Source organism: Callorhinchus milii, unplaced genomic scaffold (genome assembly GCF_018977255.1).
Source record: "Callorhinchus milii isolate IMCB2004 unplaced genomic scaffold, IMCB_Cmil_1.0 Scaffold4, whole genome shotgun sequence".
Taxonomy (NCBI): Eukaryota; Metazoa; Chordata; class Chondrichthyes; order Chimaeriformes; family Callorhinchidae; genus Callorhinchus; species Callorhinchus milii.
This window is the reverse complement of record NW_024704745.1, coordinates 51,812,908-51,828,563: the sequence shown is the minus strand read 5'-3', so window position 1 is coordinate 51,828,563 and position 15,656 is coordinate 51,812,908. Positions and strand designations below refer to the sequence as shown.

Genomic DNA, 15,656 nt, shown 5'->3' with positions numbered 1-15,656 from the left:
TGACAAAAAAAGTCAGATCACCTGAAACCCATGTGCACAATTTTGAGTAAAAGGAATTCAAAAAAGTTAACTTGACATGTAGAGAATGGTACCAGGGATCAAGAACTTTAGTTATGTGGAATGACTTAGAGAAACTGGGATTGTTCTTCTTAGACCAGAGAAGTTTATGGGGAGATTTAATAGAGGTGTTCAATATTATGAGTGGTTTTGATAGAGTAGAATCATAGAATTATACAGCATGGAACAACAACAAAAAAATTAAATTTGTAAAGCGCCTTTCATGTCGGGAGGACATCCCAAGTTGCTGGACAGTCAGAGTTTCGGACCCGAGCTTGGGATTGGGGAGGGTGGAGGGTAAGGGGGGGAAGCAGGGTGATTGAAAGCACAGTCGAAGAGGAAGGTCTTGAGATGGGTCTTGAAGGGGGCAAGGGAGAGGGTGAGGCGGAGGGACTGCAGGATGGAGTTCCAGAGGGTGGGGGCCGAGTGGCAGAATGCTCGCTAACCAATAGTGGGGTGAGCAAGGCGAGGGACATGCAGCAGAAAGAGGCCATTCGGCCTATCGTGTCTGTGCCGGCTCTTTGAAAAGAGCTATCTGAATCAATACCACTCCCCCGCGCTCTCCCCATAGCCCTGCAAACTTGGCCTCCCCAAATAATTATCTACTTCTCTCTTAAAAATTGTTATCGAATCGGCTTCTACCACACTTTCAGGCAATGCATTCCAGATCCGAACTACTCGCTGTGTGAAAAAATGTCTCCTCACCTTGCCTCTGTTTCTTTTAACAACTATTTTAAATCGGTGTCTTCGGGTTACTAACCCACCCACCAGTGGAAACAGTTTCTCCTTGTTCACCCTATCAAATCCCTTCATAATTTTGAAAGCTTCTATTAAGTCTCCTCTTAACCTTCTCTGCTTCAAGGAGAATAATCCTAGCTTCTCCAGCCTCTCCGGATAACTGAAGTCCCTCATTCTTGGTACCATCCTGGTAAATCTCCTTTACACCCTCTCCAATACCTTGACATTCTTTCTAAAATCTGGTGCCCAGAACTGAACACAGTACTCATTCTTCCTCATGTGCAAGCTTGGAAATTGTGCTCCCTATACCCAAGTCCAGGTCATTTATATAAATCAAAAACAGCAGCGATCCCAATACAGACCCTGAGGGACACCAATGCACACTTCCTTCCAGTCAGAAAAACAACTGTTCACTACCACTCTCTGCTTTCTGTCTCCCAGCCAGTTCTGTATCCATGCTGCTACTGTCCCTTTAATACCGTGGACTTTTATTTTGCTTACAAGTCTCTTACGTGGCACTTTATCAAACACCTTTTGAAAATCCATATAAACTACATCAACTGCACTACCTTCATCCATCCTCTCCGTTACTTCATCAAAACTCTTATCAGGTTTGTTAGACACGATTTGCCTTTAACAAATCTGTGTTGACTGTCCTTTATTAACCCATATTTTTCTAAGTGGAAATTGATTTTGTCCCAGATCATAGTCTAGAACTTTTCCCACTACTGACGTTAGGCTGACTGGCCTGTAGTTCCCAGGTTTACCCTTCTGCCCCTTTTTGAACAGGGGAATAATGTTTGCATATGATAGGGATAAACTGTTTCCACTGGCATGTTGGTCAATAACCAAGGCAGGCACACAGATTTAAGTTAATTGGCAAAAGAATCAGAGGGAAGATGAGATTTTTTTTTTTTTACGCAGAGTTGTTACAGTCTGGAATGCATTACCTGAAAGGATGGGGAAAATAGATTCAATAACAACTTACAAAAGGGAATTAGATAGGTACTTGAAAAGGAAAAAATTACAAAGTTATGGGGAAAGAGCAGGGGAGTGGCACAATGGGCCGAGTGGCCTCCTTCTGTGCTGTAATATTCTATGATCCTGGAGCATATAACATTGCAACATTATCACTTCAAGTGGGTTGAAAAAGCAGAACAAAATAATTATTTTTGAAGCACATTAACAAAGGCAGTGTATTGTGCTGATGTGACCCTTCTGTCGTATTCTGTTAATTGCAGAGGTGAAAGTACTTGATGTATACATAGCAGTACAGGGCCCCAGGTCTGTTTTCCTTTTATACAAGACTGAATGTTAGACATTTTAGCTGTAGTACAAAATAAATTCCAGAGGATCAAGGTCAGGAAAGCAGAGAAATGCCCTCCGCAGACAAAACCTTGATCCTGGACAAGCACTGTTGAAGCTTTGTTACTTCACCCATTTGAAAAAAGCAGCACAAATAAAAGCTGTTTGAGATCTGGTCAAGGATAGTCAGGAAGGAGTGGCAATTTGTTTCTTTGAGCTAAATTGAAAATGTATTTTTGACCTCTTGAGAACAGATTACAAATCCCTAGTGACACTTAATCTGTGCTTCTCACTCACTGAGCCTACATTTTCGGTAATTTCTACTACAATAAAAACAGTCTTCAAATCTTCCTGTAGTTTTTTAATTATTCGTATAAAGTTAATGAGTTTTTATAAAATCTTCTCTTATTGATTTAATGTATTTATTTCCCCCTCCAATTCTCTCCCCTCCTCTCCTGAAAACACTGGCTCATGCTATGGCCACTCTTCGGCTCACAGACACTGGCCACCCTCCGATGGCCATTTTACATGAGTGAGCTCAGACAGCAAGTGTCAACATTGACTTCTTTGTGAATAGAAAGTTAAAACCAGAGCTGTGTCTCATTGCTAAGGAACTACATTTTCATACCGCTTTCCGATCTCTGGTAAATTTCTTTCATAACATTGTCCATTTCTCTGTGATTCCAGAAATGAGGAGGTATGTCACACACACAGAATTCAGACTGGCAGCTGAAATATGATGATTACTATCAGTGAGTCATTGGAGCTGGTTGGTTAGAAGCTCTGAGCAGCTGACTACAAGGCCTGTTTCAAAAGACAGTAGATGGTTACAGCAAAGCAGCTACGGTTGCCTCATTTTGTTCTATCCAGTGATCCTGAGTTGTTTATTCACTGGAACTGATCAAGTGATGAATAGGATCCCTTATCTATTTTCACAAGATCAGATGAAGTAGGCCCTTCAGCCTATTTGATCATTGCCTTCCAGGATATTAACCCTACTTTCTTCCCATTACAGCTTCAAGCTGTTTTTAAGTCTAGTGTTTTAGACATTCTTTGCATACGGTTTGCATAACTTGCATAATGTACTCCAGAGTCTCCCGATACCTCAGCTCTATCCCCTAATAGTTCTAAGTAACTACACATATCTCCTAGTGTAGCTAAACCCCCTCGCTCAGTGTCTACTGCATCTTGACATGGCAATAAGTGTCTCCTGGTGCCTCTATTCCATTCTTTAGTGTAGTTGAAAAGGTCGCTTGCTTTATCCTCTTAACCCAGAAGGTGCACAATGGATGAGTGAATAAGAATCCTGCCAAACATGCTGCTTGGCTCACTCCAAGTAATCTATGGCAACAAAAGATCTACTGTAGTAAAACTAAACTTAATTTACCTTCCCCCCCTTCCCTCGAACCTGATGAGACTGTTCGGAAGTAATACATAAAGTGTGTTACGCTGAGTGAACAACCCATAAATACTTACATGAGGGAGTTTTGTAAAGATCAGCTATAGTATTTATCAACTTTAGATGAAAGCTAGTTAATCACTGAGAGAAAAATTATGTTGATCCGTTGCTTACACCTTTAATACCTAAGCAATTTGCTTAAACTGAATTGCTGCACTAATTGCATATCATTACTTATTAGCAATGATCACTTATTTACTACCTAATCCACAAGATCTTTAAAAGATTTATGCATTAATTTCAAGAGTAGCTCAGAATCATTTTCTATGTGAATTTAAAATGGCATGGAATAATGTTAGATCAGTGATTTGCCACAGAATCTGCAGATATGGATCAGTGTAATTTTTCTCTCAATGATTAACTAGCTTTCATCTAAACTGGCACATTTTGTTGACTCGTACCAGTAATAATCCTTTAGAACTATTTGGTGCCCTGATTTTACATCATCCATCTGATTGCAACACATACACCAGATTATTTTATTCATGCCCATTGGCCTCTTACAGAAAACATTTTCTTTTTGGGTGGAGGAAGGAGCAGTGAGTGTAGGTCAAACCAGTGAAAGATAAACTGCAGAATCAGCTTGTCCATATCTCATTTCTCTTCTTTTCCCCTCCCCTTCATCTATCATATTGTCAAACTACAGCAAATGCAGCCGCAAGCAGACTCCAAATGGACTATCTATTAAAGTGCAGCAGAGTCAGCCAAAATTAGACCAATAAAGCATAGCAGACTCATCCACTCTAAACTGTTGAAAGAGATTTGTACTTTACTCTGCTTTAAACTGATTTGCACAACAAAAAAGTGGTATCTCTTGGTTTTGCAAATACACAATGTGAATTTTTTTTACCATCATATGTAATGACTTTGATAATATGTATTTATAATGGGAAAATTCCAGAAAAGCGTGTCAAAGCCTTAGGGGCAAGAAAAGATTCTCACCTGATAAATAATTTCAAATTGCTAAGGTCTTTTTTTATTATATGTTTCAGGTACTGGAAGAGATTTCATGTTATCCAGAAAACAATGATGCAAAGGAACTGAAGTGCATCCTAACACAGCCTCATTTTATGGTAAATGCATCAGCTAATGCTGTTGTTATAATGCTTACATTTAATAGATAAGACATCAGTTCTATCTTCAATAGACTACTATTCAACTACTTCATCCCATTCCAAGTTAACAGATGCAAGTGCATATTCATTTACACAGAATGATGGGCTGCAACTGGATGAACATCTCATTTTTAATCTACATAAAACAATCCTGCTTTTCTTTCACAATCTCCCCTTGCACCACCCATCCACGCTTGCATTTAATCAAGATAAAGACCACATGTCACATGCCTCATAATTGCATTCCAAACTCCTAATATTATAGTGCTTCAAAACTAAATCTTTCTGCTGCAATTATATTGATTGGAAACTTCCAGCAGTATGGAGACAAAGAGCAGGTAGCCAGGTTTACACTGCCCGCTTCCCATCACGTTGAATCAGACTGCGGGGAAAAAAACATTCACGATTTTGGCAAACCCCTCATTATCCAGTGGTTCGCGATGTCGTCCTGACTTGAAAAGTGCTAGAAATGCAAATTATTATTATTGTTGTTCTGCATGTACACACTTTGACATATACACAGAACACCAAAATTGTATGTTTTTCAGCATTGTTGAAGAGTTGATTGTGCAATCAGCTCTTTAATAACATTCAGCAATGATCTATTCAAAGTTTGTGGACCAATGGACGGGTCTAGAACTTTGAACTTTAAAAGCAGAAATAAAGGGGGAGGGAGAGTGTTCCTGGTGCTCGTCGTCACATTTATATTTGGTGGATCCAAATTGTATCACTTCTGATAGGGATAGAATTCTCTCTCGTTCATGCATCGTTTATCCTATTATAACTAAATGACATGATTTGAGACAGTTGATTTCAATCAACTAACATTTTGCCTGATAAGATTTTTGGAGCTTTACATCGGAAGCAAGCAATAGTTGTGCTGCCTTGAAATTGAAATTACTGGTGACTGGTTGCTGCCTGCTGATGTAATGCTCATTCCAATGTGTGAGCTGGGTTTATCAGTGGAGTGTAAAATAGTGGGGGAAGGGCAACAGCTTTTGAATGTGATGAAAGGGCAGCTCTTTCAAAAAGATCCTTTGTGATGCCAGCACTTAGGAGCTCTGGAAAATATTTGGTGAGCAACCATACCATGGTGGAATTGGTGTGAGTCTCAAGCGAGAATCCTCTGTCAGTCTTTACTGCTCTTGTACAAGCAACTCTGTTAGGAATTCCACCCTTTCCCAAGGAACAAAAGACAGTAATATATTTGGCCTAAATGAATGTATTAGGACTTGAAAACCTGGTGGAATATTTTTGTGCGGATTGGTAGTACTTCTGGTAACAGATAATGCAGGTTTTCATCAACAACAACAACAAGATTCCATTTATAGAGCGCCTTTCACGTCGGGAGGACGTCCCAAGGCGCTGTACAGTTGGGTCAGGACCCGAGCTGGGGGGAAATGGTCAGGGTGAGGGGAGGGAAGGGAGGGAGCGAGGAAGGGGTAGAGAGTCGAGAGGGGAGCTGAAGGCACGGTCAAAGAGAAAAATGGTGTATTATCAAGCTTACCTACTTGCTTATTCTCGCTGTATCTGATGAACCAGTCAGTCTTCATCTTGAGCTGTTCCTTTTATGTTTGAAGAAGTAAATGAAGAATGATCACTATGAGCAAAAACGAACTTCTAGATTGAGGAAGAAGAGCCTTAAAGCTTCCGTGTTGCTAACACCACATCCTGCACCCTAAATAGTAGGCGGTGACCAAATGTTGGCCATTTTGGCTTCCCGAATACTAGCTGATGAAGCCAGCACACATGTCTCAAAGAACTTCACAGAATATCCTGTAAAGTGTTGTAATTGTGTATTTCATAGGCAAAATTTTATGTGAAAGTAAATGTTGGTGCCCACACCCAATTGTGCAAAAGCAAATCTATTTATAACAACATTATATTGAATCAGAAAACAAAAACAGAAGTCACTGGGAATACTCAGCAGGTCAGGCAGCATCTATGTAGAAATTAAAGTGAGTCAACCTTTCGGGTCCACAACCCTTCGTCAGAACAGGATCGGGTTCCATTGCGATGCTTTCATGATCCAAACTCCTGCGATTACCGTGACTCAGACATGAAAAATAAAGTGTAATAATGGAGGGTGACCAGCACTTTTCAACCTTCCATCGGCCTGAATCACCACCTTCAGGAATGGACAAATTAGGTGCAAGTACAAGGGAGAGCAACATTTTCTTCCCTCTGTTTAATTTTTAAAATATTATCTTACTTTTAAAATCTAGGCCTTACTGCAGACCCATGACGTTGTGGCACATGAGGTTTACAGTGATGAAGCACTGAGAGTTACACCTCCACCAACCTCTCCTTATCTAAACGGCGATTCACCAGAAAGCGCAAACGGAGACATGGATATGGAAAATGTAACACGGGTTCGACTGGTGCAGTTCCAAAAAAACACAGATGAACCTATGGTATGTACAGTAGAGGTTTATATACACCAAATATCTTCTTGTAATACAACTGCCAGTTTAACCAGTTTTATACATGAAGGTCTAATTGACTAAAACATGCAGTGTAATGGCAGAGGCCATGTTATAACTTAATATAACTTGACAAGGCAGCAACATTGCAAATGGATTGGCCCTGTTTTTTCCTTTGTTCCTAGTAATAAACGTTCCAAGCTGTGAACTCTTTCAATGCAATTGGTCGCTACTAGCTCTATCCTGTAATCCATACTTTTTGATTACATAAACATCTGAAGTATTCACTTATGAAGATTACTCAACACCTGCATAAAATAGACAGTGTGTGTAAATGCAAGGACCAATTCCACTTTTGTTGACCACGATATTCTCAGTGGCAAATTAGCCACCTTTATTACCTTCATGTATGCATTTATGTTATCAGCTATTGTAAGCATATTTTCACTGTGATAAATAAGATGGAATTTTAGTTAGATTACTGTGCAAAAAAGTTTCCTTTGTACTATTTTCAGATATAGAGGCAGGACTTAACTCTTTTGAACTTGAACTCAGGAGATGAATGAGTTTTTGTTAGGATAAGATTCTATATGGTTTATCAAAGATAAATACTTGAGTGGTTTTTCTCATTCCTTATTTGTGTCAGTGCAATAAAAATATATTTACACAAAATGTCTGTTCAAGGTAAGTCTATATCAAGAGGAAAAAAAACGAATTTGGTAAATTCTTGAAGAAATTTGTATTAAAAGATAAGGGGAAAGCAAGAAATGTGAGAAGATGGCAGCATTGAAGAATATAGCACATGTACTATAAACTGTGTTTGTTTAATCAATGCTGAAAGGCCCCTTGACACATGTGGCTATCCACAACAGCAACAACAAAATTACATTTATATAGCGCCTTTCACATCGGGAGGACGTCCCAAGGCGCTGGACAGTCAAAGTTTCAGACCCAAGCTGGGGGTTGGGATCGGGGAGGGAGGAGGGTGGGTGGGGGGGGAAGAAGCAGGGTGATCGAAAGCACAGTTGAGAGGAGAGTCTTGAGATGGGTCTTGAAGGAGGAAAGGGAGGGGGCGAGGTGGAGGGACTGCAGGATGGAGTTCCCGATAGTGGGGGCAGAGTGGCAGAAGGCCCGCCCGGCAATAGTGGGGCGAGCAAGACGGGGACGTGAAGCAGGCCGTAGCCCGCTGAGGGGTGGGAGGGAGGGAGCAGGATGGTAGGGGATTAGGAGGTCGCAGAGGTAGGGGGGAGCAAGACCATGGAGGGCTTTGAAGGTGAGGACCAGGATCTTGAACTGTATCCTCTGTGTGATGAGAAGCCAGTGGAGTTGGGCGAGGGTAGGGTCACGGAGCCTGGTGCAGGAGAGGACATGGGCTGCAGAGTTCTGGATGATCTGCAGCCTATGGAGGGAGGAGTTGGGTAGGCCGACAAGCAAGGAGTTTGCAGAGTCAAGCCTGGATGTAATGAAAGCGAATCTATCTGATGTTTCAAATGGCCAGTACCTCTCCAGCATTTGCAAGATTGAGTCTCAGGCAAATTTGTATATTGAAAAGAATTACTGATATTTGACAAAGCTAAGAAGAGAATCCCAAATACTTGGCTTTAATGACTTTATCCACAAAGCCATCAGTGAAGACGTTGAAACATTTTAAACTGATGTAGAAGGCTATGTTCACAGCTAATACAACAACAAAATTATATAGGCTGCATAGAACAATTATAATTCAAGATCATCTCATGGGAGAGGGAAATTTATAGTCTGTGAAAATATCAGGTCCTAATAGTATTTTTAAAAGTGGGAATGGCAAAACTAGAGGAGAACTGTGGCCAATAAAGAGATCATTTTTTATTAGTGTTATTTCTACCAAACTTAATTGTTTTAAAGACATGGGAAATAATGGCAATCTCTCAGCAAACATAACATTTTAAATGTACAACAATAAATGGATAGCTTCAAATTTTGATGGGAAGCCATGTATTTATAACCAACCTTGGAATTGGATGCTGTTGAACTATATAAAAAAAATTGGTAAAGTCAATGCAGTTTAACACCAGATTCCCAGGGCTTTACGGAAACATTCTCAGCATCTGAGAAATGTGCATGAATCTTTGCAATAAAAGAAAATGGCAGCAAAGATGTAGCTAAAGTCTATGCTGCCAGCTGGTTTGAAAGGAAATTCTTGAAGAAATTTGCTAGAAAGTGTCTAGATTTTAAGTTATTATTTAATTGCAACGTAAGTATGTTATGCACCTATACCACTATTTGAGTTTTGACATACATACAAACAAGGAATCAGTGCCTTTTTGGATGCAAACTAAGGTATGAAGTTAACCATTTCATGTCAACACAATATTCAGAAATCCAGGTGGGTCCCATGCAGTTTCTGATTCCAGTAGCTCTGGCCAACTGACCCCAGAATTGTATCTGATCGTGAGCTGATGGTTCTAATTTAATACATACCTTTTCTTCCTTTTCATTATGAAGTTGATTGGAAAAAAATAGAGTAAGTTTGACAAACAACAACTCTTCATATTAGGAAAATATTGTTTTTCAATAGTTTAGAACAACTGAAAAGGTTCCTATCGGGTCCAAATGATGTGGTCCGGGTGACCAGCACCTCTCCTATACTTGAAAGACTGGACCTGTTGGGACAGATTAGTCCACTATAAAAACAATATTTGCAAAAAGCTAAGAGGAGGAAATAAAATACAGCATTGGTGGTGGTGGAGAGGGAGAGAGACGGGCTGATCTTAAGAACTGAAATTGGATGGATTCCACTATATGTAAAAGTGTGCGTCAGCCTGGCTCAGTTGATAGCACTCTCACCTGAGTCAGAAGGTTGTGGGTTCAAGCCACATGTTGGGACTTTTAGCTCCAGAGCTTAATCAACACTCCAGTCCTGTGCTGAGAGAGTACTGCATTGTCAAAGTGATGTTTTTTGCCTATTCCATCTGCCTCTTTAGGTGTACATTAAAGATCCAATGGCACTAGTCAAAAAGAGAAGGGAGTTTCTCTCTGTGTCCTTTCCAACAATCCCCCAAATAAAATTGGTCATTCACTCCATGGCTGTATTTGGGACATTTCACTACACTTTACGGTAAACCCTGTGAAACACTTTGACATGTTTCAGTTACATTAGGCACTAAATCAAATGCTGTTATTAAGAATCTCTATCATGTTTAAACCTACTTTTATGCCAGATTCTTATCAGATTAATGAATATGAAGGAATACACTCTTCTGTCTTGTAATGCACCACTTCACAAAAAATGTACCTGCAAAACTCCAAGGTTATCTGCAATCCTTATAAGCTTAAATATATTCAAAATGTTAAAGACCTTTGAATTTTTTAAAACCATACTTTGGATATTTTAGAATGATATTATGCTACCCAATTTAATTTCCAAATTGATTTTTTTTAAAGAGGTTATAGATTTTCCTGTTTTTTTCATTAAAATGTCATTGCTTCTCTTGTAGCATGGTAGAACTGCTCATTTTTACAGTTTTACAGATCTCAATGACTTCCAGTAAAATATATTTCCAGTGCATGGTGACTTTTTGGAACACAAATGCAGTTCTGTGTAGGTGAGGACTGCTTATTCTCCAACTGTTTACTAGGAGTATAATTATCCTTGCATTTGTTTTTTGATTGTTATTTTAGAGTATCATGTCTGTAGTGCCTTGTGCTGCATTCCAATAGTGCATGACTTGTCAGATGTTACAAATATTTTATCTTAACAACTGGCCCTTATTTAGGAGTACCATCGAGTGCAGTGTTCTTCAGTTTCTAAGCAGATGGTGGCCTGGGGTGTTGGAGCAAAGGCTTTGTAATCTGCCATTGACTTTCTACTTTCAGCTGTGCTAAGTAGGAACCACATACAGACAGAAAAATTAAAGGGCACTTCTTCTCAAATTGCTCTTGCACACCTTCTAGTGGCTGTTTGCAGAACAGCATAGAGAAACCTAAAGAGAATGGATTTAGTGTACAAATAGGAAAAAATGCTGTTTCTTTATTATATATAGGAAACATTTTGTGTCAGTGTAAAATGTTTCATAGAATATTTTCAAATTAATACATTTATAAACATTGTTATTTTTTGCTTTCTTCTTAATTTTAACTCTTTTATCCAGGGAATCACTTTAAAAATGAATGAGTTGAACCACTGTATTGTTGCAAGGATAATGCATGGTGGAATGATTCATAGACAAGGTAAGTTGAGAATTCATTATGAAGTAGTTACAAAGCCAAGAACAGTAATTTTGGCTAAATAGGATACTGAACACAACAAATTGTTGAAAATTGCTCTACTTACAGTTTTGTTTCTGATTACATATGACAAATAGTCACATGCAATTGTAAATAGGAACATAAGAATTTGCTAGGTGAAAGAAGACCAAAGTCCATCTAGTTCGCCTTCCACCATCCTGGTAACCGCTCAACATGTCGCATCCCACTCTATATACTATATCGTGAGGTATTATTTTCTAGCAGAAATCTTACCTAATTTGTTCTTGTAACAAACAACATTTTCTGCTTCCACTGTCTCCCTAGGGAGCCTATTCCATAACTATACTACTCGCTCACTGAAGTAGTGTTTCCGCAGATATGTTCTGTATCCCCCTTCAATCGCAGGCCATGTCCTCTGGTTCTACTGTTCCGTACAAGATAAAACAGCTTATCATGGTCTACGTTATCTATTCCCTTCAGAATCTTAAAGACCGTAATCATATCACCCCTCAACCTTCTCTTCTGCAGTGTGAACATGCCCAGTTTATCTAATCGCTCCTCGTAGTCCAGTCCATCCATCCCCTCAATCATTTTGGTTGCCCTCCTCTGAATCCTCTCAATCGCTGCAACACCTTTTTATGTTGCAGTGACCAAAACTGCACACAGTATTACAAGTGCAGTCGCACAGTGATTTATAAAGTAGCAGGATTACCCCACTATTTCAACATAAATACTATTGCATCCCTCTATGATGGAGTCTAATTTGTGAGTATGGTTAGGAAGTTATGGGCAACATTTGTGAGTGGAGTTAACCATATGTAAATTAATAGAGATGTCTTTTAGTTAGCAATCAACAACTAATGAAAAAAGTTATAGGCGATTGTGATTCTGTTATCGTTTACATTGGTTTATTGCATAATTACCTTTAAACACATGGATTGCACCTGGTTAACCCAACCTACAAATTGTGTACATGGATTGTTAACCCAACTTGCACATTTGACTCTGATGTTACCTTTCCAACCAAATCTTATTGAAACAATAGTCTAGGCCAGGATGATCCAACCTTTTGGTTGCTGAGATGCCGGATTTGAGAAATGCCCGTGAGCCGCATAAGCAATATCTTTGTGTTTCCCTTCCAGAAACAAAACCCATAAGAATCATATAGAAATCTTCTGTTTTAAATTGTACTGCTTAATTTCACTATATTACAGTTAGAATGCAAACCTTAAATGGACAGTGTAATAATTCATATACATTTTAAAACAATAATACACTTTTATCAAAACAATGCGAAAAAAAATGAAATAATCACCTCTGAAGAATGAAAATAGAAATACAACAACAACAACAAGATTCCATTTATAAAGCGCCTTTCACGTCAGGAGGACGTCCCAAGGCGCTGCACAGTTGGGTCAGGACCCGAGCAGGGGGGAAATGGTCAGGGTGAGGGGAGGGAGCGAGGAGGGGGGAAATGGTAAGGGGGGGGAAGGGAGGGAGCGAGGAGGGGGGAAATGGTCAGGGGGAGGGAAGGGAGGGAGCGAGGAGGGGGGAAATGGTCAGGGTGAGGGGAGGGAAGGGAGGGAGCGAGGAGGGGAGCTGAAGGCTCGGTCAAAGAGAAATAGTTCAAATGTGGAAATCTTAGAAGATAAAATAATATAAATTAATTTTAAAGAAAAACTCAGTTGGAACTAAAAAGTGAAAATGTGAAAATAACACATTATATCACTTTCTTATGTAACTTTTTCAACAAAAATGTAGTTTTGATGGCCATCACTTTCAGTAATTAACTGTCTTCAGAGATCAATAATGCCATTTCCCAATGAGCTCAAAATGTTTAGCATAATGAGATTTGTTTAAGAGGCAGAAAATTTGATACCATAAACACTTACGTTAAGTCGTAGCCTATAGACTTTGTATGGATTAATGTAAATATTCTGTTTCTAATTCTCTTTTCATCTATCTGCAGGAACACTCCATGTTGGCGATGAAATCAGAGAAATAAATGGCATCAGCGTAGCCAACCAGACAGTGGAGCAGCTTCAAAAGATGCTTGTGAGTATATAGTATATAGTGCTACAAAATTAGTTATCTGATGAAGTAAAAATGATGAAGTGGGAGGACTATGATACACTTGGTTTTGCCTCCAGAACCTAGGTTTGAATCCACCCAAACAGTAGTGTATATTTATCCTTTGTGTTCTGCTTGGCATTTCACCAATGTGAAATGAGTTTTGACCATTCAAAACCCAGATCTTAGTTCAAGCAGGCCCACAACACAAAACTATTCAAAGTCTAACACAAATTGTTACTAATTTGACATTCTGTTTCAGATAAGCTCCAATAAATGCTAGGTGGTAAAGTCAAATATCATACCTCGTTCAGTGGAAGCTACCTTTGTAAAGGCACATTGTTGTAGAGATTTAGAACAAATGTTATTTGTTAATGAATGTGATATATTTTCTGATTAAGAAAATAAATTGGACTATTTAATCTCATCCTTTCAGAATATCGCCTTACCTTTAAGATGCCTTCTTATTGTCATATTGAGACATTTCTTACATAATTCCAGTGTTTTGCCTTTTAACCAACTTTCTCGGTAATCCATTCCAGATGTCGATGATCCTTTGTGTCATGAAACATTTACTGGTGCCTGACCTAAATTGACTCTTCAAAACGCTGAACCTTTCTATATCTGAACTCTTTTCAGGTTAAGTTTCTCTTATCGATTAGGTATCTTCTGGACCCCCATAAGGTTAATAATAATAAAATAATAAATGGGTTTCTTTTCAAAGCTAACAAGGCTTGAAAAGAAGCCTGTATAGCTGTTCTTCATAGTTCATTCTTCTTACCCTTGGTCTCATTCTCAGGACTCTCTTGCTGTTGAGGCAAGATACTCTTAAAAGTGGGAAATCTCTCCCCTCTCCCAATAAACTGAGTAGATGTTTGTTTCTGATCCCTCTAACACACATACCATCATCCCAGCAGCACGAGATGACAATAGCTCTGTGTAGTCTTGAGAATATATAACAAAAAGGCTCTAGAAATGAATCAAAATCAACCTTTGTGGCCCTTATTTTTGCAGACTTCCACAAATCAATCCCTTACAATATAAAACTTGAATTAATTAAGCAACAGAAATATTGCTAAACACCGATAAAGTTCACCATTGAATATTTTTTGCTTGTAGCTTCTGAAATAGAAAGACTGGTGTTGTGCATTTCATAAGAACATAACATCGACTACAGAGAATAAATGCCAAAATAATCTTGTAGAATTTTCACCAAATAAACCTCACCAGTGAAAAATGCCTATCTGAGATTAAATCTTTTGAGATGTCCTCCTGGATCTGATTTAGTGAGGATGTGTATTTGCATATTTTTCCTTTTGCTCAACCCTTCCCCAATTATCTAGCCTCCTCTCCTGAAGGTATTGATTCATGAGTTATATTGCTATGTATGTTAGGAATAATGGGAGTCCCAGGTACTTTTGTGAATTTAGATGTGGAGTATCAGTAAACAATTCAACCATAGGAACATGACTACTGAGCCCAATCCCAACCTTACTTAACATATGCAAGGTGTGCTTTTAACAGGAATTTATAAATTGGGATCAAGAATAGGACCTTTGCTGTTTTATTTTCCTCTTTCCCATTGCCTAGTTCAGGAACAATGTAATGTTGCCCCCCACCACAGAAACATAGGAACAGGAGTAGGCCATAAAGCCCCTCGAGCCTACTCTGCCATTCTATAAGATCATGGCTGATCTGTACCTCAACTCCAATTACTTGCCCTTGCCCGATATCCCTTAATACCCTGACCTAACAAATATCTATTCATCTCAGTCTTGAAAATTTGAATGGATCCAGCATCCACAATCTTTTGGGGGAGAGAGTTCCAGATTTCCACTACCCTTTTGGTGAAAAACTGCCTCCTATATGGCCCAGATCTAATTTTAAGATTATGCCCCCTTGTTCTGGATAGCCCACCAGAGGAAATAGTTTATCTGTATCTACCCTTTCAAATCGGTTTATTATTTTAAAAACCTCAATTAGATCACCCCTCAACCTTCTAAACTCAAGGGAATAGAGACCAAGTTTATGCAACCTGTCCTCATAATTTAACCCTTTAAGTCCTGCTAAGATACCCAGCTAAGAAAACTCAGCATAGAATAGGAATTGAATGTAAACCTTTCTCTGTATGGCTCAATGTCACACTGACTAGTGTATATAGCCACTGTAGAACTGAATCTTGTTTTTTCTCTTTAGTGAGGTAGTGAGACCTGAGCCCTCAGACCACCTTTTGCATTGTCTAGAAAATACCCAGTTTAATTC

The 15,656-nt window shown here is 39.1% G+C and overlaps 1 protein-coding gene across 4 annotated transcripts in view; it reads left to right on the top strand.

Moving 5' to 3' along the window:
• caska (calcium/calmodulin-dependent serine protein kinase a) overlaps positions 1-15,656 on the top strand; it is a 301,664-nt gene that overhangs the window by 265,735 nt on the left and 20,273 nt on the right. For all 4 annotated transcript variants that reach the window (XM_007901662.2, XM_007901648.2, XM_007901656.2 and 1 more), the window contains exons 13-16: positions 4,552-4,632; positions 6,900-7,088; positions 11,228-11,306; positions 13,294-13,379. In XM_007901662.2, coding sequence (XP_007899853.1) covers positions 4,552-4,632; positions 6,900-7,088; positions 11,228-11,306; positions 13,294-13,379 — 435 coding nt within the window. The remainder of the gene's footprint in view (positions 1-4,551; positions 4,633-6,899; positions 7,089-11,227; positions 11,307-13,293; positions 13,380-15,656) is intronic.